The sequence below is a fragment of the Neodiprion lecontei genome, chromosome 2, assembly GCF_021901455.1.
Source record: "Neodiprion lecontei isolate iyNeoLeco1 chromosome 2, iyNeoLeco1.1, whole genome shotgun sequence".
Classification (NCBI taxonomy): domain Eukaryota; kingdom Metazoa; phylum Arthropoda; class Insecta; order Hymenoptera; family Diprionidae; genus Neodiprion; species Neodiprion lecontei.
The window spans coordinates 11085442-11107219 of NC_060261.1; the positions used below are offsets into that span (position 1 = coordinate 11085442).

Below are 21778 nucleotides of genomic sequence, written 5' to 3' on the forward strand. Positions count from 1 at the left end.
ATGAACATTTTTTCAATCTTCAGCTTTAACGGACACGTAAATTTTGATTAATATACGCAGATTTCGAATTTCCTTGATTTTCAGTTGATTGTTTTCGAAGCGAAAGCGGCGGAACTGCTTGCATAAATATTTAGAACAGGCTTGATACTCCAGAGCACTTGACCCCACAGCAGCGTGTATTCAAACATATACAGAGTTGACTTGATCTATAGGCATAACCATGACGTAAACCAGGACGCAGGGCTATGCAATCTGTTCTGTTACATGAGGGTATCACTTCGGCAACAGCCAGAACATGGGTCACATCTTGGCTAAACTGTACTTCCTCCATCACAATTATAGTATCACCCTAAATTGGCATAGTGTATTTATAAGCTATCCTTATTCGAATAAATAATGTTTGCTCGGCATACAAGTTTCTTACAGAAACACTTGTAATTCGCATTAAATAAGTGAAATATATATTTAGTTGACGGGATGATACGATTGTTAGAAGAAAAACTTTTTGAAAATGTTTCTCACTCATTTTATTTATGTTGCTTTTTTAAATAATCCAAAACCACACGGTACTGCATACATTATAAGTATACGAAAATTCTGTATTGAAATAGAATTAGGTACATAATATTTTCAACAAACAAATTTTGACGTACAGACTGCGGTTGTAGTTTTAGGTAAATTTTATATTTCGCACAATTTAAAAATATATTTTATACTTAAGACAGTATAAAACCTAATTCACAATCTACATTCTACGTGAAATTTATAATTTGTGCTTTTATCAGCATACTTAACTGTTTCAGACTTTTTTGAGAGTTCAACTTTTAACATTCAGGCCAATTGGCAAATAATAGTTAAATGTAATTGCCGTGTTATTTGGCGTGAACTTCGTTGTTATTTATTATAATATTTCATAACCAAGCACAATATATACCTATTCTCCTTTCTTATATATTTACTTATATACATGTATACATATTTACACGTATATGTCTACATGTTTATTTCATCACAAAGCATTGACTAAAAATTTACCTTATTAATTATATTCCAATCGCTTATTTAAACATAATTGAATTTTTAGCCTCAGCACATTTAATCTGTAGTGTAAAACTTGAAAAAGTGTTTTCCAAGGTTCAATAATGGCAAATTGGAATTTTGTTCCTCTAAAATTTGTGTAAAAAAATATTCAACCATATATTCTTTGGAATAAAACACAGATTGGGAATTTGATACATTCAATTTTGTGGGAAAAAATAATGCTGGCAAGCGATAATTTATGAATCGAATAATAGAAGTTGCTAAAACTAATTGTCTCCCACTCTGGGAATTCAGAACAACTTGGGTATATAAGAATAAATACACTTTTGATTACAGGTAACCTGAATTTTTTATTATAAATATAATTTATTGCAAAAATAATTTGAATAAAAAAATGAACGATATTTAAAAAAACAGTTTTTCATTCATGCAATTATATCAGTGTGGATTTTGTTGATTTAAATTTATCAATAATTTAAGTAAGCGATTGAGAAGCTTTGTCCGTGAAAGAGGCCACTTTAGGGACTAACCAATCGCGATTTAAATAGTTATTTTTTATCCAGACATTGTAGAAAAATATGACATGTTAATTTTTTGCAATATTTCTATTGTCATCTTTCTTTCTATCAAATCCCTATAAAAATTTTGCAAGTAAAACGAATTTTCGTTGATTAATATTGCTTCTCATGAACATACTTCAATTCTTCCAAAGAAAATTGTCATCGATTTTATTCGAAATTTAATGATGCACTTCTGAAGAACAGAAACGTCGATCTTTGTAAGCAATCAACAAAACGGTTTGGACTTACTTGTTCGAAGGTAAATAAAATTTAGAAAAAATTGAAGGCGTTTTTTGACGAACGTCTGATATAGGTGCCATAATGTACCAGATCAAAAGCATATGTCACATAAATGACATTTCGGTGCGCATGGGTACCTATATCAGAAACACTGACGGAAAAATGGCCGAAGAAATAAATTCCGAAGCGAGAGTAAGAAAAAAAAATGACTCGTTTTGTAGACAAAGCTTCGCGCGTACTAGAAACCTGTTTACATTGTTTGTAGATGTATCTTTAGCAGTTATTCAAATGCAGTAGGACTAAGTTAATCTTGAAAACTGTATCTAAATGCATTTAAATTGCATATCAAGTTAAGTTACTCGTGGCTTGGCAATGGTATAATAACATCAAAAAAAAAAGTTCTAGATAGATGCATTAAATAATCACAAATATATTTTTTTGGCTGACTTGCTTTATATTCAGAGACGCTATTGCATTATATTAGTCGTGGATATGCGCAAATGCTAGCCGAATAGAACACATTGTAATATATACACAAAATATTTAAATTGAAAGGTAAAAAGATTTAAAAATTTCCATTTCTTCTATGCCGAGTAATAGAAATTATGTTTCTTGTGTCTAGTGGTCAAACATCGCGTAGAGTTTTTATTAGTACCTAGCTAATTTATATGCTGGATTACGCCAGTTAAGTTTGCAGATTTATTTCACAAGATCTTTTATTTGAAATACTTCGGTTCCATTGCTCGGGTCGATACCAGAAATAACTTACTCTCAAAAATGTTTGACTAGGACAGTCGTTCGTGTTGATCTTTATACCACGTTGTTTTTCTCTTTTCATTTGCAGAGATATTTCTATTTTTGTAATTTTGAATCAGAAATATTGCCATTTACCCAAAATAGAATCTTTTATAGCCGAAACATATTGCGCAGGTACCCAGTATATCCAGTACCTCGATGCTTCTGTCGGACCCAATTGAATCGCCTGAAAAATACATGGGGTATTATTTAGAGATCAGGTAAGATTTTGAAATTTTATTTCAGCTTGCAGAAAATAAAATAAAATACACTTGGTTGAAAAATTTTAACGAAAATTTTTTCAAAGATTTATAACTTCGTTGAAAATAAATCAATTATGATTCTTTCAATGAGTAGAATGAAGCATATTAAAAAATTTAATTTTGAAAGTTTATCCAATTTCAAAAATAATACTTCAGATGCGAAAATAATAATAATAATAATACGATAATGAATTAAAAAGGAAAATCCTAAAAACAGAAAATGATGCAATAGTAAATCACTCTTGTTTCAAGCAAGATGAGACAGGAATAGCTGAAAGAACATCTGAATAGCTTCCAAGAATCAAAGCACAGGAATAAATTCGGAACATTAATTTTTTCTGTCAATGTAAATTCACCATTATGTGGTATTCCGGATGATCGTGGATTGGTTCGCTGAGAACACCTTTTATTGAGTTCATTGGTATCTTGTCTGTGCGTTCCTTAGTTCCAATCCATAGTTGATCTTGCTCCAATTTGAACGTTAGACGAACTTTCCCACCCGACTTGTTCAACATACCGGTGAGTGGAAAGTCCGGAAGTGATTCCTAGATATTAAAATAAAATTTTCACTATCGATTGACATATATGAAAGTAGATTAATCCCTGCAAAGTATTTGCTAATATTCCAACATGAAAATTCCCTAATTTTACAGATGTCCTGAATCGTAGAATACAATCTTTCCTAGACCACTTCTGTAAATGGAAGATAAGTTCCTGCAAATTTCTTTACTTCCTCCTGCTCTGACCGAATTTTTTTCAATTTGCAAGTAATTCTTCCGATCATATTCAATCAAGAAAAGATCACTTTCGAAAATTGGATCTACAAGTGTTCTTCATATTTCTTATTTGAGACACTATCAGTTTTTGGAATCTTGTTGCAAAAAATGTGCAACAATTGTGCAAAATGTGTGTTATCAAGAAAAAGGAATAAAAACGGAACTGTATCAAAATTTGTACGAGTAACTTTTTATTGTAATTAATTCAATTAAATGAAACCGTAGATCATCTAAATCAAGTTGATCCCTTATATTTCTTCTAGGCTCAGTGGCTGAAAACGTGTCTGATGGCGAGTAATATTTGACAACTACGATATACCACCATTTCTATAAATTTAATATATGGATGAATGAAAATGAAAAGTGCAAGAACATGTTAAAATAATTTTCAATTTTTTCCCCTGCTTTGAATTCATAATTGATGATCAACTAAAGCAATTTAGAAATTCGAAACGAACGAAACTGCCAAGTGCTCAGAGCATGCTGGGCAGATTTGGAGGGTATTATGTTGTTGCTTTCAAGAAGAGTAATATTTCCCGTAACCAACCTTGCTATTTAGTATACCAGGTATCACATCCTCAGGAATACCTTTATCCAAGACCTTACGGTGCATCGTTTGCTGCGACAAAGGTTCCTTACTTGTAGCCGTAGCTGCTTCATCGACTAAGTCCTGCTTTGTGGGTATTGAAACAGCCAAAACGTCGTTCAGCTTGGAACCGACAATCATAATTTTGGCGCCTTTTGTAACGCCCAAACTTCTCAGAGTTTGTTCGTCTTTTGCCAATCCTTTGATCATCACTTTCTGCATGGCCTGTGGCACTGCAATAATGTCCTGTAAATGAGCCTTCAAGTCTTTGACTGTGTTATCTAGTGGAAAATTGACGTCTATTTTTTGTTTGTTGTAGATTATCTTGAAGTCGATTCGTTCCTTAGGTTCATCTTGGGAAGTTGCTGCCGCGGCATTATCATTCGCTTTCGATTCTGGCTTGGACAAATCATTTTTTGACGAATTGTCTGGCGCTTTTGAGTTTGTGATCAGTTCTGTAACACAGCAGTTGTCATTACTGTCACCCTTTGCCGTTCCTATGAAAGAAATATTCAATACTGAGATATATTAGTTAAATAACATCGGATTGTGAATCTGATATGTCACATTTTGGCTGAAAATTAGATCAAAATGATTATATTATTCCGATACCAAAATAACGAATTTATGCAGTTGTGATAAAGCTATTTACTAGTGAACAATGCAATATAGTGTAACTATATATTATTTGCAGACATTAGTCATTGTTTGATGAGAAAATTGTTTTTCAGAATGAATCAGCCATACCAGACTGCTGACTGGATCTTCACAAATAGTCCGAAAAATATTCAACACTTTTTGAATAGTATAGTTGAACACAGAACTGTAATTGTTGTCAAACATTTGTTGTACCAGAAATACACAAATCTATTTTTATACATTCTGGACATGACTGTGTGTGCTAATTTTTTTCAGCAAATCTTCAGAGATTTTCATGGTGAGCAAAATAAGCCCAAAAACATTAACATCAGGTGAAAAAAAAAAAAACCACAGATTTTAATCATTTTCAATGTTGTAATATTAAAACTTAGTCTTTAATTTTATACATCTAAGTTTGTATTATTGAAATTTACTTAGATCCATTTCAACTTTATAATAGGGATATAGTTTCATTCGAGTTCACTATAGTTGGTGAAAACAACATTGTTAGAGATTTTGTGGATAAATATTTTTTGTTCCCTAACTTTTGATGCCAATGGTATGGTCGATTCAACCTTAAGTTCTTAGACCTTTGTCCCCAAAGTCAATATTCAACACAGTTAATCACACGTAAATAAATAGTAAAAAAAACAACAATATTTCTGTTCGGTAGAATTTTGTGTATACAATATACTTTGAAACAAAAATTTGACATGCTAAATTGAGACAACAGAATAAGGAAATTTTTTTTTCTGACATGACATTATTTTTCTGTGTATTCAGAATGAATAAGTATATTCACAATTGAATAAATTAAATTTGAAACAATATCCAAGAAATGAGGGAATTTGAGAACAGATATTTAAAAACTATTCAGTAATTTAGGAGAGTTGAATTTGTACAGCAGAGGAATATCGAAATTATTCACCGGATAATACAAATTTTAACATTAGTTTCCTTAAAAATAAGAATTAATTATAGATTGGAAAGCAATGTCCGTATGGCTATTGGTATTTACTACAAATACCAGCGAAAACAGTTAAAAATTGTACATTTCTTTGCGAAATTTTTAGAATAAAGATTTCGATTGTGAATTGATGAGTGAGGTCCGTAAGTACAACTGTAATTAGTCCATAATGATTTGACAACGGAGACGTTTTGAATTGAATATTTGAATTGTATGAAGGTTAGGTTGACAATATTTCATGAAATTGAATTTCATGCGAAGATCTGAAATAGTTTCTAATGAGGAGAGTTGAACGCATCTCTCCGAGGAGACCGAAATATATGTATTTTCGAAATGGTCAATATGAAATATCATTGTTGTCAAAAGCTTTATATCTGGACTGACTTGCATAGTTTGTGAAATTACAATCCAGGATATTCGAATATCTTTTGAAATTAAAAATCAAACGACGAGATAATCTCACTGCCAATGCAACACCAATAATTCAGAATCGGAATTCGATAAAACAATTCGCCGACGGCATTTGGCTTCAAATTGAATGTAATTGTAAATACTTTTCCACGTACCAACGCACTCCATGATGTACGGTGATGATGTAGAGCCTGTGGAAAAGCGTCAGTACATAAAATCCGTCGCACACTACAAAATCGCGCATCCTTCAGTCCGGTTTACATGTAACAGAATGTCGTCGCGCGGAGTATGGCCGTTTGCTTTTTCTCATTTCCGATTAGCTGAGAAAAATATCACAATCTTGTGACAGTTTCCATGTTACTACAAATTTAAATGTGTACTATTGGGCTTTTCAACAAAGACAATATGTTGTAACATTTGGAATAGATACATGAAAATCCCCTAATTTATTCCCAGACTTGAAATTGAGCTTTAGAGACTGGTAGCTTCAGGGTTAATTCGCATCGCCAAGTTGCCATTTCATTTGGCTGACTGAAATAAAATTGTTAGGCGGAATTTTAAACAAGCACTCAGCGATTAACTGCAAAACTGTTTCGCACGTAATTGTCCTACCCAAAGTCATCATCAACTCAATTCAAGTGACAGAAGATTCTTCTAGACAACTTTATTGATCACAGAATTTTTTGCGAAAGAATTTTAGTCGTCATTTCTCTGCTGTTGGTCCTACGCTGTTTTCGCTGCGTTTTGTGAGTTCCTGGGGGTTCAATTGGTCAGAAAATGGTTGTACGAATCGAATCTGAGACCGAAAATTTTTCAGCCTATAAATAAAAAAAAGCAAGGCTAACCCCTTTGTATTTTTTTCGAAAATTTTCACGATTCTGAAAAGTGCTGGAATAAACTCTTTCTGGCACTATTCCGACGTAATTTTGCGAGAGAAATCGATTGGGCGCTGTCCCAATACGCAGCGATCAACTTATCAAAAGTTAGAGCCGAAAAACGAGAACCTGCGTTTTCGACATTTTTCAGCAGGTGCTTTTTCCTTCGTAACTTCTCTCCTGTTGATCCCACGCTGTTTTCGCTGCGTTTTCTGAGTTCCTGGGGGTGCAATTAGTCAGGAAAGGCTCATTCAAATCGAATCTGGGGCCAAAAATTTTTCAGCCAAAAAAAAAGCAAGGCTAACCCCTTTGCATTTTTGGCGAAAATTTTCGCGATTTTGAAAAGTGCTGGAATGAATTCTTTCATGCACCATTCCGACGTAATTTTGCAAGAGAAATCGATTGGGCGCAGTCCCAATACGCTGCGATCAACTTATCAAAAGTTAGAGCCGAAAAACGAGAACCTGCGTTTTCGACATTTTTCAGCAGGTGCTTTTTCCTTCGTAATTTCTCTCCTGTCCATCCCACGCCTTTTTCGCTGCATTTTCTGAGTTCCTGGGGATCCAATTAGTCAGGAAAGGGTCATTTAAATCGAATCTGGGACCAAAAATTTTTCAGCCAAAAAAAAAGTAAGGCTAACCCCTTTGTATTTTTTTCGAAAATTTTCGCAATTCTGAAAAGTGCTGGGATAAACTCTTTCTGGCAGTATTCCGACGTAATTTTGCGAGAGAAATCGATTGGGCGCGGTCCCAATACGCTGCGATCAACTCATCAAAAGTTAGAACCGAAAAACGAGAACCTGCGTTTTCGACATTTTTCAGCAGGTGCTTTTTCCTTCGTAATTTCTCTCCTGTCCATCCCACGCCTTTTTCGCTGCATTTTCTGAGTTCCTGGGGGTCCAATTAGTCAGGAAAGGGTCATTTAAATCGAAGCTGGGACCAAAAATTTTTCAGCCAAAAAAAAAGTAAGGCTAACCCCTTTGTATTTTTTTCGAAAATTTTCGCAATTCTGAAAAGTGCTGGGATAAACTCTTTCTGGCAGTATTCCGACGTAATTTTGCGAGAGAAATCGATTGGGCGCGGTCCCAATACGCTGCGATCAACTCATCAAAAGTTAGAACCGAAAAACGAGAACCTGCGTTTTCGACATTTTTCAGCAGGTGCTTTTTCCTTCGTAACTTCTCTCCTGTTGATCCCACGCTGTTTTCGCTGCGTTTTCTGAGTTCCTGGGGGTGCAATTAGTCAGGAAAGGCTCATTCAAATCGAATCTGAGACCAAAAATTTTTCAGCCAGAAAAAAAGCAAGGCTAACCCCTTTGTATTTTTTTCGAAAATTTTCGCGATTTTGAAAAGTGCTTGAATGAATTCTTTCATGCACCATTCCGACGTAATTTTGCGAGAGAAATCGATTGGGCGCGGTCCCAATACGCTGCGATCAACTTATCAAAAGTTAGAGCCGAAAAACGAGAACCTGCGTTTTCGACATTTTTCAGCAGGTGCTTTTTCCTTCGTAATTTCTCTCCTGTTGATCCCACGCCTTTTTCGCTGCGTTTTCTGAGTTCCTGGGGGTGCAATTAGTCAGGAAAGGGTCATTTAAATCGAATCTGGGACCAAAAATTTTTCAGCCAAAAAAAAAGTAAGGCTAACTCCTTTGTATTTTTTTCGAAAATTCTCGCAATTCTGAAAAGTGCTGGGATAAACTCTTTTTGGCAGTATTCCGACGTAATTTTGCGAGAGAAATCGATTGGGCGCAGTCCCAATACGCTGCGATCAACTCATCAAAAGTTAGAGCCGAAAAACGAGAACCTGCGTTTTCGACATTTTTCAGCAGGTGCTTTTTCCTTCGTAACTTCTCTCCTGTTGATCCCACGCTGTTTTCGCTGCGTTTTCTGAGTTCCTGGGGGTGCAATTAGTCAGGAAAGGCTCATTCAAATCGAATCTGAGACCAAAAATTTTTCAGCCAGAAAAAAAGCAAGGCTAACCCCTTTGTATTTTTTTCGAAAATTTTCGCGATTTTGAAAAGTGCTTGAATGAATTCTTTCATGCACCATTCCGACGTAATTTTGCGAGAGAAATCGATTGGGTGCGGTCCCAATACGCTGCGATCAACTTATCAAAAGTTAGAGCCGAAAAACGAGAACCAGCGTTTTCGACATTTTTCAGCAGGTGCTTTTTCCTTCGTAACTTCTCTCCTGTTGATCCCACGCTGTTTTCGCTGCGTTTTCTGAGTTCCTGGGGGTGCAATTAGTCAGGAAAGGCTCATTCAAATCGAATCTGGGGCCAAAAATTTTTCAGCCAAAAAAAAAGCAAGGCTAACCCCTTTGCATTTTTGGCGAAAATTTTCGCGATTTTGAAAAGTGCTGGAATGAATTCTTTCATGCACCATTCCGACGTAATTTTGCAAGAGAAATCGATTGGGCGCAGTCCCAATACGCTGCGATCAACTTATCAAAAGTTAGAGCCGAAAAACGAGAACCTGCGTTTTCGACATTTTTCAGCAGGTGCTTTTTCCTTCGTAATTTCTCTCCTGTCCATCCCACGCCTTTTTCGCTGCATTTTCTGAGTTCCTGGGGATCCAATTAGTCAGGAAAGGGTCATTTAAATCGAATCTGAGACCAAAAATTTTTCAGCCAGAAAAAAAGCAAGGCTAACCCCTTTGTATTTTTTTCGAAAATTTTCGCAATTCTGAAAAGTGCTGGGATAAACTCTTTCTGGCAGTATTCCGACGTAATTTTGCGAGAGAAATCGATTGGGCGCGGTCCCAATACGCTGCGATCAACTTATCAAAAGTTAGAGCCGAAAAACGAGAACCAGCGTTTTCGACATTTTTCAGCAGGTGCTTTTTGCTTCGTAATTTCTCTCCTGTCCATCCCACGCCTTTTTCGCTGCATTTTCTGAGTTCCTGGGGGTCCAATTAGTCAGGAAAGGGTCATTTAAATCGAATCTGGGACCAAAAATTTTTCAGCCAAAAAAAAAGCAAGGCTAACCCCTTTGCATTTTTGGCGAAAATTTTCGCGATTTTGAAAAGTGCTGGAATGAATTCTTTTAAGCACCATTCCGACGTAATTTTGCGAGAGAAATCGATTGGGCGCAGTCCCAATACGCTGCGATCAACTTATCAAAAGTTAGAGCCGAAAAACGAGAACCTGCGTTTTCGACATTTTTCAGCAGGTGCTTTTTCCTTCGTAATTTCTCTCCTGTTGATCCCACGCCTTTTTCGCTGCGTTTTCTGAGTTCCTGGGGGTACAATTAGTCAGGAAAGGCTCATTCAAATCGAATCTGAGACCAAAAATTTTTCAGCCAGAAAAAAAGCAAGGCCCTTTGCATTTTTGGCGAAAATTTTCGCGATTTTGAAAAGTGCTGGAATGAATTCTTTCATGCACCATTCCGACGTAATTTTGCGAGAGAAATCGATTGGGCGCAGTCCCAATACGCTGCGATCAACTCATCAAAAGTTAGAACCGAAAAACGAGAACCTGCGTTTTCGACATTTTTCAGCAGGTGCTTTTTCCTTCGTAACTTCTCTCCTGTCCATCCCACGCCTTTTTCGCTGCATTTTCTGAGTTCCTGGGGGTGCAATTAGTCAGGAAAGGCTCATTCAAATCGAATCTGAGACCAAAAATTTTTCAGCCAAAAAAAAAGTAAGGCTAACCCCTTTGTATTTTTTTCGAAAATTTTCGCAATTCTGAAAAGTGCTGGGATAAACTCTTTCTGGCAGTATTCCGACGTAATTTTGCGAGAGAAATCGATTGGGCGCGGTCCCAATACGCTGCGATCAACTCATCAAAAGTTAGAACCGAAAAACGAGAACCTGCGTTTTCGACATTTTTCAGCAGGTGCTTTTTCCTTCGTAACTTCTCTCCTGTTGATCCCACGCCTTTTTCGCTGCGTTTTCTGAGTTCCTGGGGGTCCAATTAGTCAGGAAAGGGTCATTTAAATCGAATCTGGGACCAAAAATTTTTCAGCCAAAAAAAAAGCAAGGCTAACCCCTTTGCATTTTTGGCGAAAATTTTCGCGATTTTGAAAAGTGCTGGAATGAATTCTTTTAAGCACCATTCCGACGTAATTTTGCGAGAGAAATCGATTCGGCGCAGTCCCAATACGCTGCGATCAACTTATCAAAAGTTAGAGCCGAAAAACGAGAACCTGCGTTTTCGACATTTTTCAGCAGGTGCTTTTTCCTTCGTAATTTCTCTCCTGTTGATCCCACGCCTTTTTCGCTGCGTTTTCTGAGTTCCTGGGGGTACAATTAGTCAGGAAAGGCTCATTCAAATCGAATCTGAGACCAAAAATTTTTCAGCCAGAAAAAAAGCAAGGCCCTTTGCATTTTTGGCGAAAATTTTCGCGATTTTGAAAAGTGCTGGAATGAATTCTTTCATGCACCATTCCGACGTAATTTTGCGAGAGAAATCGATTGGGCGCAGTCCCAATACGCTGCGATCAACTCATCAAAAGTTAGAACCGAAAAACGAGAACCTGCGTTTTCGACATTTTTCAGCAGGTGCTTTTTCCTTCGTAACTTCTCTCCTGTCCATCCCACGCCTTTTTCGCTGCATTTTCTGAGTTCCTGGGGGTGCAATTAGTCAGGAAAGGCTCATTCAAATCGAATCTGAGACCAAAAATTTTTCAGCCAGAAAAAAAGCAAGGCTTACCCCTTTGTATTTTTTTCGAAAATTTTCGCAATTCTGAAAAGTGCTGGGATAAACTCTTTCTGGCAGTATTCCGACGTAATTTTGCGAGAGAAATCGATTGGGCGCAGTCCCAATACGCTGCGATCAACTTATCAAAAGTTAGAGCCGAAAAACGAGAACCTGCGTTTTCGACATTTTTCAGCAGGTGCTTTTTCCTTCGTAATTTCTCTCCTGTTGATCCCACGCCTTTTTCGCTACGTTTTCTGAGTTCCTGGGGGTGCAATTAGTCAGGAAAGGCTCATTCAAATCGAATTTGAGACCAAAAATTTTTCAGCCAGAAAAAAAGCAAGGCCCTTTGCATTTTTGGCGAAAATTTTCGCGATTTTGAAAAGTGCTGGAATGAATTCTTTCATGAACCATTCCGACGTGATTTTGCGAGAGAAATCGATTGGGCGCAGTCCCAATACGCTGCGATCAACTTATCAAAAGTTAGAGCCGAAAAACGAGAACCTGCGTTTTCGACATTTTTCAGCAGGTGCTTTTTCCTTCGTAATTTCTCTCCTGTTGATCCCACGCCTTTTTCGCTGCGTTTTCTGAGTTCCTGGGGGTACAATTAGTCAGGAAAGGCTCATTCAAATCGAATCTGAGACCAAAAATTTTTCAGCCAGAAAAAAAGCAAGGCCCTTTGCATTTTTGGCGAAAATTTTCGCGATTTTGAAAAGTGCTGGAATGAATTCTTTCATGCACCATTCCGACGTAATTTTGCGAGAGAAATCGATTGGGCGCAGTCCCAATACGCTGCGATCAACTCATCAAAAGTTAGAACCGAAAAACGAGAACCTGCGTTTTCGACATTTTTCAGCAGGTGCTTTTTCCTTCGTAACTTCTCTCCTGTCCATCCCACGCCTTTTTCGCTGCATTTTCTGAGTTCCTGGGGGTGCAATTAGTCAGGAAAGGCTCATTCAAATCGAATCTGAGACCAAAAATTTTTCAGCCAGAAAAAAAGCAAGGCTTACCCCTTTGTATTTTTTTCGAAAATTTTCGCAATTCTGAAAAGTGCTGGGATAAACTCTTTCTGGCAGTATTCCGACGTAATTTTGCGAGAGAAATCGATTGGGCGCAGTCCCAATACGCTGCGATCAACTTATCAAAAGTTAGAGCCGAAAAACGAGAACCTGCGTTTTCGACATTTTTCAGCAGGTGCTTTTTCCTTCGTAATTTCTCTCCTGTTGATCCCACGCCTTTTTCGCTGCGTTTTCTGAGTTCCTGGGGGTACAATTAGTCAGGAAAGGCTCATTCAAATCGAATCTGAGACCAAAAATTTTTCAGCCAGAAAAAAAGCAAGGCCCTTTGCATTTTTGGCGAAAATTTTCGCGATTTTGAAAAGTGCTGGAATGAATTCTTTCATGCACCATTCCGACGTAATTTTGCGAGAGAAATCGATTGGGCGCAGTCCCAATACGCTGCGATCAACTCATCAAAAGTTAGAACCGAAAAACGAGAACCTGCGTTTTCGACATTTTTCAGCAGGTGCTTTTTCCTTCGTAACTTCTCTCCTGTCCATCCCACGCCTTTTTCGCTGCATTTTCTGAGTTCCTGGGGGTGCAATTAGTCAGGAAAGGCTCATTCAAATCGAATCTGAGACCAAAAATTTTTCAGCCAGAAAAAAAGCAAGGCTTACCCCTTTGTATTTTTTTCGAAAATTTTCGCAATTCTGAAAAGTGCTGGGATAAACTCTTTCTGGCAGTATTCCGACGTAATTTTGCGAGAGAAATCGATTGGGCGCAGTCCCAATACGCTGCGATCAACTTATCAAAAGTTAGAGCCGAAAAACGAGAACCTGCGTTTTCGACATTTTTCAGCAGGTGCTTTTTCCTTCGTAATTTCTCTCCTGTTGATCCCACGCCTTTTTCGCTACGTTTTCTGAGTTCCTGGGGGTGCAATTAGTCAGGAAAGGCTCATTCAAATCGAATTTGAGACCAAAAATTTTTCAGCCAGAAAAAAAGCAAGGCCCTTTGCATTTTTGGCGAAAATTTTCGCGATTTTGAAAAGTGCTGGAATGAATTCTTTCATGCACCATTCCGACGTAATTTTGCGAGAGAAATCGATTGGGCGCAGTCCCAATACGCTGCGATCAACTCATCAAAAGTTAGAACCGAAAAACGAGAACCTGCGTTTTCGACATTTTTCAGCAGGTGCTTTTTCCTTCGTAACTTCTCTCCTGTCCATCCCACGCCTTTTTCGCTGCATTTTCTGAGTTCCTGGGGGTGCAATTAGTCAGGAAAGGCTCATTCAAATCGAATCTGAGACCAAAAATTTTTCAGCCAGAAAAAAAGCAAGGCTTACCCCTTTGTATTTTTTTCGAAAATTTTCGCAATTCTGAAAAGTGCTGGGATAAACTCTTTCTGGCAGTATTCCGACGTAATTTTGCGAGAGAAATCGATTGGGCGCAGTCCCAATACGCTGCGATCAACCTATCAAAAGTTACAGCCGAAAAACGAGAACCTGTGTTTTTGACATTTTTCAGCAGGTGCTTTTTCCTTCGCAATTTCCCTCCAGTTCATCCCACGCCTTTTCTGCTGCGTTTTCCGAGTTCCTGGGGGTCCAATTAGTCAGGAGAGGGTCATTCAAATCGAATCTGAGACCAAAAATTTTCGCCGCAAAAAATGATGAAAAAGTAAGGCTAACCCCTTTGTATTTTTTTCGAAAATTTTCGCGATTCTGAAAAGTGCTGGAATAAATTCTTTTTGGCACTATTTCGATGTAATTTTGCCAGAGAAATTGGTTGGCCGCAGTCCCAATACGCTCGCATCGTTGTATCCAAAGTTACAGCTGAAAATCGAAGAATTTCACTCGTCATTTCTCATTCGAAAGCTTTTCCAATCAAAATTGATTTTTAGCATTTCTTTCCACGAATTCTTCCCTGAGCGAATCAAGAAGAGGATCGGAACATTTCATAACCAACAGCAGAAGAAATGCAACGACATGTTGGCGATTTCTGGCTGTCTATTTATCAAAAAAAATCAACGGGTATAGCATTCTTCCAATTATCAATAATCGATTAACTTCAGTCACTGCGCTCATAATATTATAAAAACGAAGCTGTTGAATACCAAATATATTATCATCTCGCCATATCGGTTTTCTATCATTACCCTAAAGCTTAAAGCCATCTTTTTAGTAAATTTACTTTCATCGTAGTCATTTTCACTGCGAAATTGCATTGACGTTGCCTCTAAACAGTCTGTTACGGGCGATTTTGTCAAATGTTGAAGCTTTGACGCAAAGGAGATAAGGCCAATCAATAAAGTCTTTTCAATTCATTAGGTAAATTATTTTTTCTAGAACCAACTTTGCAGAAACCTTTTCAGATTACATTGACATGTAAACCCGAGAAACTTATGGCGAATGCATCTTGCAGAAAGAAGGCACGCCAAGTGCAGATGTCCCAGTCTGGAGCCAATAGAAGGGCTAGAAAATTATGGAACACCTCTCAAAAGGAGAATATCAGATCTCCGGACCACAGATTCTGCTGAAACTTCTATGGGTGTTTCTTTGGCTCAAGATATGGAGTTTCTTAAGTGTAGTTCCACAACACTTGCAATCTTGGTCAATGAGTTTGGTCGCAGTAGGACTCATTGAATAACGTTTTCATAGTAACATGTTGGGCACAATAATTCATTTCTTTAAATCTCAAAATCTAACTCTGTAGGTCCATACGTGGCGAATCCATTGTTACGTTGTAGGAGAAATTATAACATTTCTATCGTTATTAATGCCGCAAACGAGGAGAAAAAATTTACCCTTCTCGTACGTTTAAAATTGAGTTTCTCACCACCTCAAGCGGATAGTAGGAAGAAGGAGACGATGACGTTCGTGTATCTTGCACACTTTAATTTGTTCAAAATTTAAACCCATATTTGGGGTCGCAATAAATTGGAGACTGTAAAATAAGAAGACACGATAAGTTTGCTATAAGAATTAAATATGTATTTCACAAATAATATAAAGACATAATATATTTTCATAGGAATACAATATAAAGTACACGAAACTCAAAGTTATTACGCCTGCATGGTAAAAAATATGACATATTAATAATAATAATAATAATAATACTAGTAATAATAATAACAATGATAATAATAATAATAATATGTATAACTGAAGCTAATATATATGAATGTATACCTACATCCAATAGTCGTAAAAATCAAATATGATAATAAAAATAATAAAAATAGTGATAATAATAGGCAATAAAATATCTAAAAATTGTAAAATAAAATTAATACAAAACGATAAAAGTTGACTTAGACAAATAAGGAGAATATGGGACATTGTTCAGATAAACTGGGGCTTCCGAGTAACGACATTATGATCATAATAATAACAATTTAGTGCAATAATTAGAATGTAGAAGCACTTGTATCTCGAATCGAGTGGTTGTATGCCTTTAGATACATACTCGAGGTGCTTAATTCACAACATAGTTTTTTTGGGAATCTCAATTGCAACGATATAACAGTGTTAAAATGTTAAATACATGTCTATGCAGGTGTTTTGTTCATTTACCTAACGTACAACGTTTTTTTAAATCTCTATATATTTTCTGAGTTTCAATGAAATTATATGTCACTATCTGACGAATAGAATAAAAATCAGCAAGAGAGAGAGAGAGAGAGAGAGAGAGAGAGAGAGAGAGAGAGAGAGAGAGAGAGAGAGAGAGAGAGAATAACAAAGGATGAGAGGTGGAATGAGATGGAAATAATAAATTTGAAAATTCATTTAATATAAACAATTGGTTTTGAGTAATGTACATACGTATCATATTAATTTTCACCGCCTAAATGGCAAGAATCAAGATATATTGACAATTTATCTAATAACCGTCTTATATAATGGCGCCGAAGCAGATACGGTTCGACACTGTTGAGCTAATCATCTTATACTTAACGAGTTTCGTCAGTGTGTTCCAAAATTATTATCCATGTACAAATTTGTTAAAGGCGAATTAATGAATGTTACACAATATGTCCGAAACTCATTGTGGACATCAGAAATGGAATGATGCTGAGTTTAGGAGAGGAATAATTTAGTCGACTTAATTTATGTGAGACATCTACCCTAACTGATGTTTAAAGTAACAGTTACAGTTGCTGTTAATAGGTATATATATATACACACACACACATATATATATATATATATACATATTAAGTAATCAAAGGTCACCGTTTGACACAGCGATTGGTGTTGCTGTGTTCGTGGTCAGTGGCATCGCTGGAGATCCAGCGGTGGAAGATGCCCATTTATTTTTGTGGGGATTTATTCCAAAACCCTCGTCGTAATTTCCTCTTGTTATAAAAAGTTGTTTAAAATGGGGTATACAATATAATTTTCCGTTGTTCAATGTGAACGTGTCCATTCTGTAAGGAGAAAAGACGATTTTATCGACAAGCGTAAGATAAACTTTGCGGGAGATAACCGTTCTCTAAAAACTTCTATGAATTTACTTAGAATCAGGTAAATTTTTGCCAAAATTAATTTCGGCATATTTATGAAAATAACTCGATATTTATTGAAAATTTATCTAACAAATCTTCAGTTTTCATTACAGTTTTACTGAAAACATTCCTTTACAGTTACGTATAAATTTTCGTGAACTAATCGCAGAATTATGTAAAAACTTTGATATTTGTTGAAAGTTTATCAATCGGAATTCTTATAGTTGGAGTTTTACGGAAAATATTTCTTTTCCAACGTCTGGTTTGAAAGTTAGATTTTTTACGCCTTTGGAGCGCGCGTAAAGTGCCCCATTTCCGAACAGTGCGGTAAAACAACGTTGGCACATGCGCGCAATTGAAACGCTATATTTTACATACTTATTTTTACGCACGCGCACTTGCGAACAATTCAATTTTGCGCACTGTATCATTGAGCGTAAGTCATCCGGCTCTAATTCCGCGTTCTGTAACACAATCCTTACTTTTCAAATCAAACTTTCCTTCACGGGTGTTGGGAAAAATAGCGTGCGTTACATGTGTTAATCGGCGATATCTGACTCGTGCAATTGCAGCACTTGTAAGGTTAACTTCGCACTCGTATTCGCGTGAACGCAGCCCTAGCCTTTGCGGCTCACGCTGCAAACTTCACACTCATCGGAAATCACCCACTTTCCTCACTAATAACACAATATACTATTTTATTTTCGACAATATTCTAGTTTAGTTTTACTTTACCTAAGAATGCAATTGCATTGGAGACACCGAAAACACTGCTTGTGGAAGATTTTGTTGTTGGTCTCAACCTTTTCCAATGGGTAAACCTTCTTCTCGCAGCTTTCGCACACTTCCGCACATGTCGTTTGAATTTCCTGGCATAGAAAAAATTGAAATAAGATAAATTTAACTCTGGGTTAAAGCGAAAGTTGGAAAAAGACTCAATATACTGAAATTGCTTGTAGAAAGAGAGATTGAGAAAGCGATTTGTGACAGGTTTTTTTTTCCAAATATATTTCAAGATGGCGGATGAACTTGATGAATTGACACTCGTAAAAAAAAAAAAAAAAATTACAGAACACTATAAATATTATTAAATATGCTCACCTATTTTGCTCAACGCGATATCAATTGGTAACAGCAAAATCGAGTTTAATTCGTATGGATATTTAAAGGAGGGAGTTTTGCTTTTGATAGTTTGGCTACGATAGTATATAATTAATATATATATACATACATATATGTATATATATGTGTGTGTATATATATCTGGGTACGTACATTATTTACCAATGATTATTATTATTATTATTATTATTATTATTTGTTTCACCACTATTATAATTAAGATCATGTTATAATTATTATAATGTAATAATATTGAACGATACATATATGCTCGATAGTGAAGGAAAAGTATTGCAATTAATAAAGAAAATTATACAATATTCAAAATAACATAAAATGCAATGTATTAAACCTCACTAATTGAAATATATCATATATATATATATACACATAATATGTATATTTTATACGCAACATATATATGCAATTTATGATAAGATATTTGTTGTTATGCGTTAAACTTCTTATCTTTTCTCTTTTCCTCGTACTAATCAACAACAAATTACAATCAAATAATTTAACATCTAATACGTATATTTATGAGAACCTATAAGTATTATACGTGTATTATAACAAATAAATATCTCGTTACATATTATGCCTAGAAAGTTGTTGCTGCAATCTCTTAATATCCCGATTAATACAGCAGGTTTACAGATAAGCTTATGGAAAAAATCCAACTTTGATTACCGAAGCAGCATGTATTTATATTGCATATAATATGTAGCGAATGACGTCTTAATCAACAATAAATATTGTAGCAAGATTGATGTAAACATTGCGGATGGTTAGTTCTGATAAAATATCTGTAATGTACCTGCTGGTATCAGGATTACTCGATTCAGTAACTATAACTGTGGAAAAATATGCTTGGCAAAGAGTTATCGTATAATAAATTGCAAATTCCCGTTTACGTGACGTGTGGAAGGCAATTTGACATTTTGCTTGATCAAAAACGGATGTAATTATAACGTTGTATCGATCTTTTGCGTAACATATAACTGTAACAAGTTACGCGCAGGTTCATTAATCAGCAGTCGTAGGCACACCTCATAATTTCCTAATTGTTATACGTACAATTCTTACAACATTCTATAGACATAAATGAAATAACATTTTTCATTTTCTTCTTCTTCTTCTTTTTTTTTTTTTTGTACACATTCCAACCCTCTACTGTTTTCAATATAATTAAATAGATTAGGTATTGGTCTACGATTAGAAAATCCATTTTTTTTTTTTTTTGTCTCAATTTACTTATTTTTTTTTGCTTGCGCGTTACGTGTGTTTGTTTATTATACGTATAAATCGATTAAAATTATTACGCATTTCATATACAAAATATTGAAAGTTTACAATGTGTATAATGTTGTTTTCTTTTTTTTAGTTTTTTTTTTTTTTTTTTTTCGTCTGTGTATGTATAATATATATTATAATATAACCCCCTTAGAAAAAAGGCCCTGTAGAGTGTATTTTTGTATCTTGTAAAATGTTAAAAAGTGCCGCTGCTAAAAATTTTTTTTTTTTTTTTTGTCCTACGTCCGAATGAGTTTTTATTTATACATTTCTCCCGTTTTGTTCGTACTGCGCCGGGAAGCATACATTCAAATATCAGTCCTTTTAGAATTGTTTCGGCGATAAAAGAAAACAAACGCGTCACGTTAATGATAAAAGTATTGAACTATTTTCTATTGGTACTATATTTAAAAAATGAAATGAAAAAAAAAGAAAAAGACAAATACCTACAAAACGGATTAAAAACCTTTAATGGCTAATTAATAAATTATCGAAATGAATCCTTATTGATCTTGAGAGGCTTTCTCTGTACAACGAACTTCGAGGACACCAAAGTTGATTTTTGTTCTCATTTTTCGCTCATATGTCAGTCAAATTTAAACTGCACCCTGATCGAGTATCATATAATTATAAATAGCAGATAATAAAAGGTGGCTATTGCTTTTTTCCAGTATATCAATCAACTGTTTATAAATTAAATTATTGCAAGATTAGTCTTATATTTCAAATCCATATTTATACCTAAGGTTATGCATACATTATATATTTTCCTTTATAGCCGTTTTACATACATATAAAAATCATTGTATATCTCGTCATTTTTAATTTACTTCAAAGTATATACCTTAGGCCATGAATGACACAGTTAAACGTTTATAACCAACAATATATATAATGTATGAATGTATATATATGTATACCCAGCTATAACGATATATTATGTGTATAACTTACATAATATTAAAACATAGTTGTATAATTATTACATACATATAATTTAACATAATTAATATTTCTTTATCATTTTTTTTTCTTTTTTTTTTTTTTCTTTTCATCTAGTATATAAGAATTTAAATGAGGTGGTTATTTATATTATAATTTTTCTTCCTCGTATATTAATTCTTCTTTGGCAAATCCGTTGGGCACCTTTCAGTCTTGATGTTTTTACTGTGTGGAAATTGCATAGAATTTCATTGTGATTATTTTTTGCACGTAAAACATTACTGTTGTTATTAGTAATAATATTGTAATTATGATTATTAATATTCAAGGTAAGAAACGAAATTAAAATTTCAACATTCCATTCCAATACATATCTACATATATATGTATACATATGTAAATATATATATATATATATATATATAAGTGCAGTCTCAAAATGCAAAACATATCATATTATAAGTATATGAATAAAAGCCAAAAATAATCACATATATATTTCATGCCAAACCACAAAACAACAATTATTCGTTATGATAATGTTACAAACACGAGTGTATTAAATTCGTTTCACTGTTTTTCGAATTCGTAAAAATATTTACGGGGAGAGTTTGAGAAAATATAATAAATATTGAGATAAATTATATGGATTTTACTGACAGTGAAGTATACGAGAGAAAAAATTTCAAACGATCGATAGGTGAAATTTGATTTAATACAGTAAAATTTGTAACACGTAACGATTATGACACTGAGGACATTTAATTGACATAACATACGGTAAAATCATTCTTAAGTACGTAAGTAAATAAATAAAAAATTAATAAACAAATGAGAAAAAAAAGTTTAATCTTCCAACATTTATTAACGAGTATAAATTTTTAGCGAAGAAAAATTTACTCTAAAATGAAACTATGCCCTGGCGAATTTTGTGAGAAAGTTTTTGCTCGTAAGAAAGTTATATATTACATTTGGAAATATGACAGATTCCCTTTTGCAAATGTTTATGCGATAAATCATAAGATGTTATTACAATTTCGATAAGATATTAAAAAAAAATTACATAATAGATTACAAACGCACGAATCATCAGATCTATTAGATCAAAAATCATACATCAACTAAAAATTCG

General features: G+C 35.0%; 2 protein-coding genes across 21 annotated transcripts in view; both read right to left on the reverse strand.

Moving 5' to 3' along the window:
• Nucleotides 1–512: 512 nt before the first annotated feature.
• Nucleotides 513–21778, reverse strand: part of LOC107222140 (ubiquitin domain-containing protein UBFD1) — a 32646-nt gene continuing 11380 nt past the window's right edge. Inside the window, exons 3-6 of one of the 2 annotated variants that reach the window (XM_046730735.1) lie at nucleotides 6434–6469; nucleotides 4223–4758; nucleotides 3256–3444; nucleotides 513–2823 (exon numbers count right to left, since the gene is read on the reverse strand). In XM_046730735.1, the coding sequence (XP_046586691.1) occupies nucleotides 2713–2823; nucleotides 3256–3444; nucleotides 4223–4758; nucleotides 6434–6446 (849 nt within the window). In that variant the 5' untranslated portion in view covers nucleotides 6447–6469 and the 3' untranslated portion in view covers nucleotides 513–2712. Of the gene's footprint in view, nucleotides 2824–3255; nucleotides 3445–4222; nucleotides 4759–6433; nucleotides 6486–21778 lie in introns of those variants that run through there. The other variant, XM_015661387.2, reaches the window with a different exon arrangement.
• LOC107225925 (probable GPI-anchored adhesin-like protein PGA55) overlaps nucleotides 16554–21778 on the reverse strand; it is a 124078-nt gene continuing 118853 nt past the window's right edge. For 17 of the 19 annotated variants that reach the window (XM_015666556.2, XM_046730721.1, XM_015666554.2 and 14 more), the window contains 2 exons: nucleotides 18025–18158; nucleotides 16554–17211 (listed from right to left, as the gene is read on the reverse strand). In XM_015666556.2, the coding sequence (XP_015522042.2) occupies nucleotides 17007–17211; nucleotides 18025–18158 (339 nt within the window). In that variant the 3' untranslated portion in view covers nucleotides 16554–17006. Of the gene's footprint in view, nucleotides 17212–18024; nucleotides 18159–19484; nucleotides 20872–21778 lie in introns of those variants that run through there. The other 2 variants (XM_046730725.1, XM_015666559.2) reach the window with 1 other exon arrangement.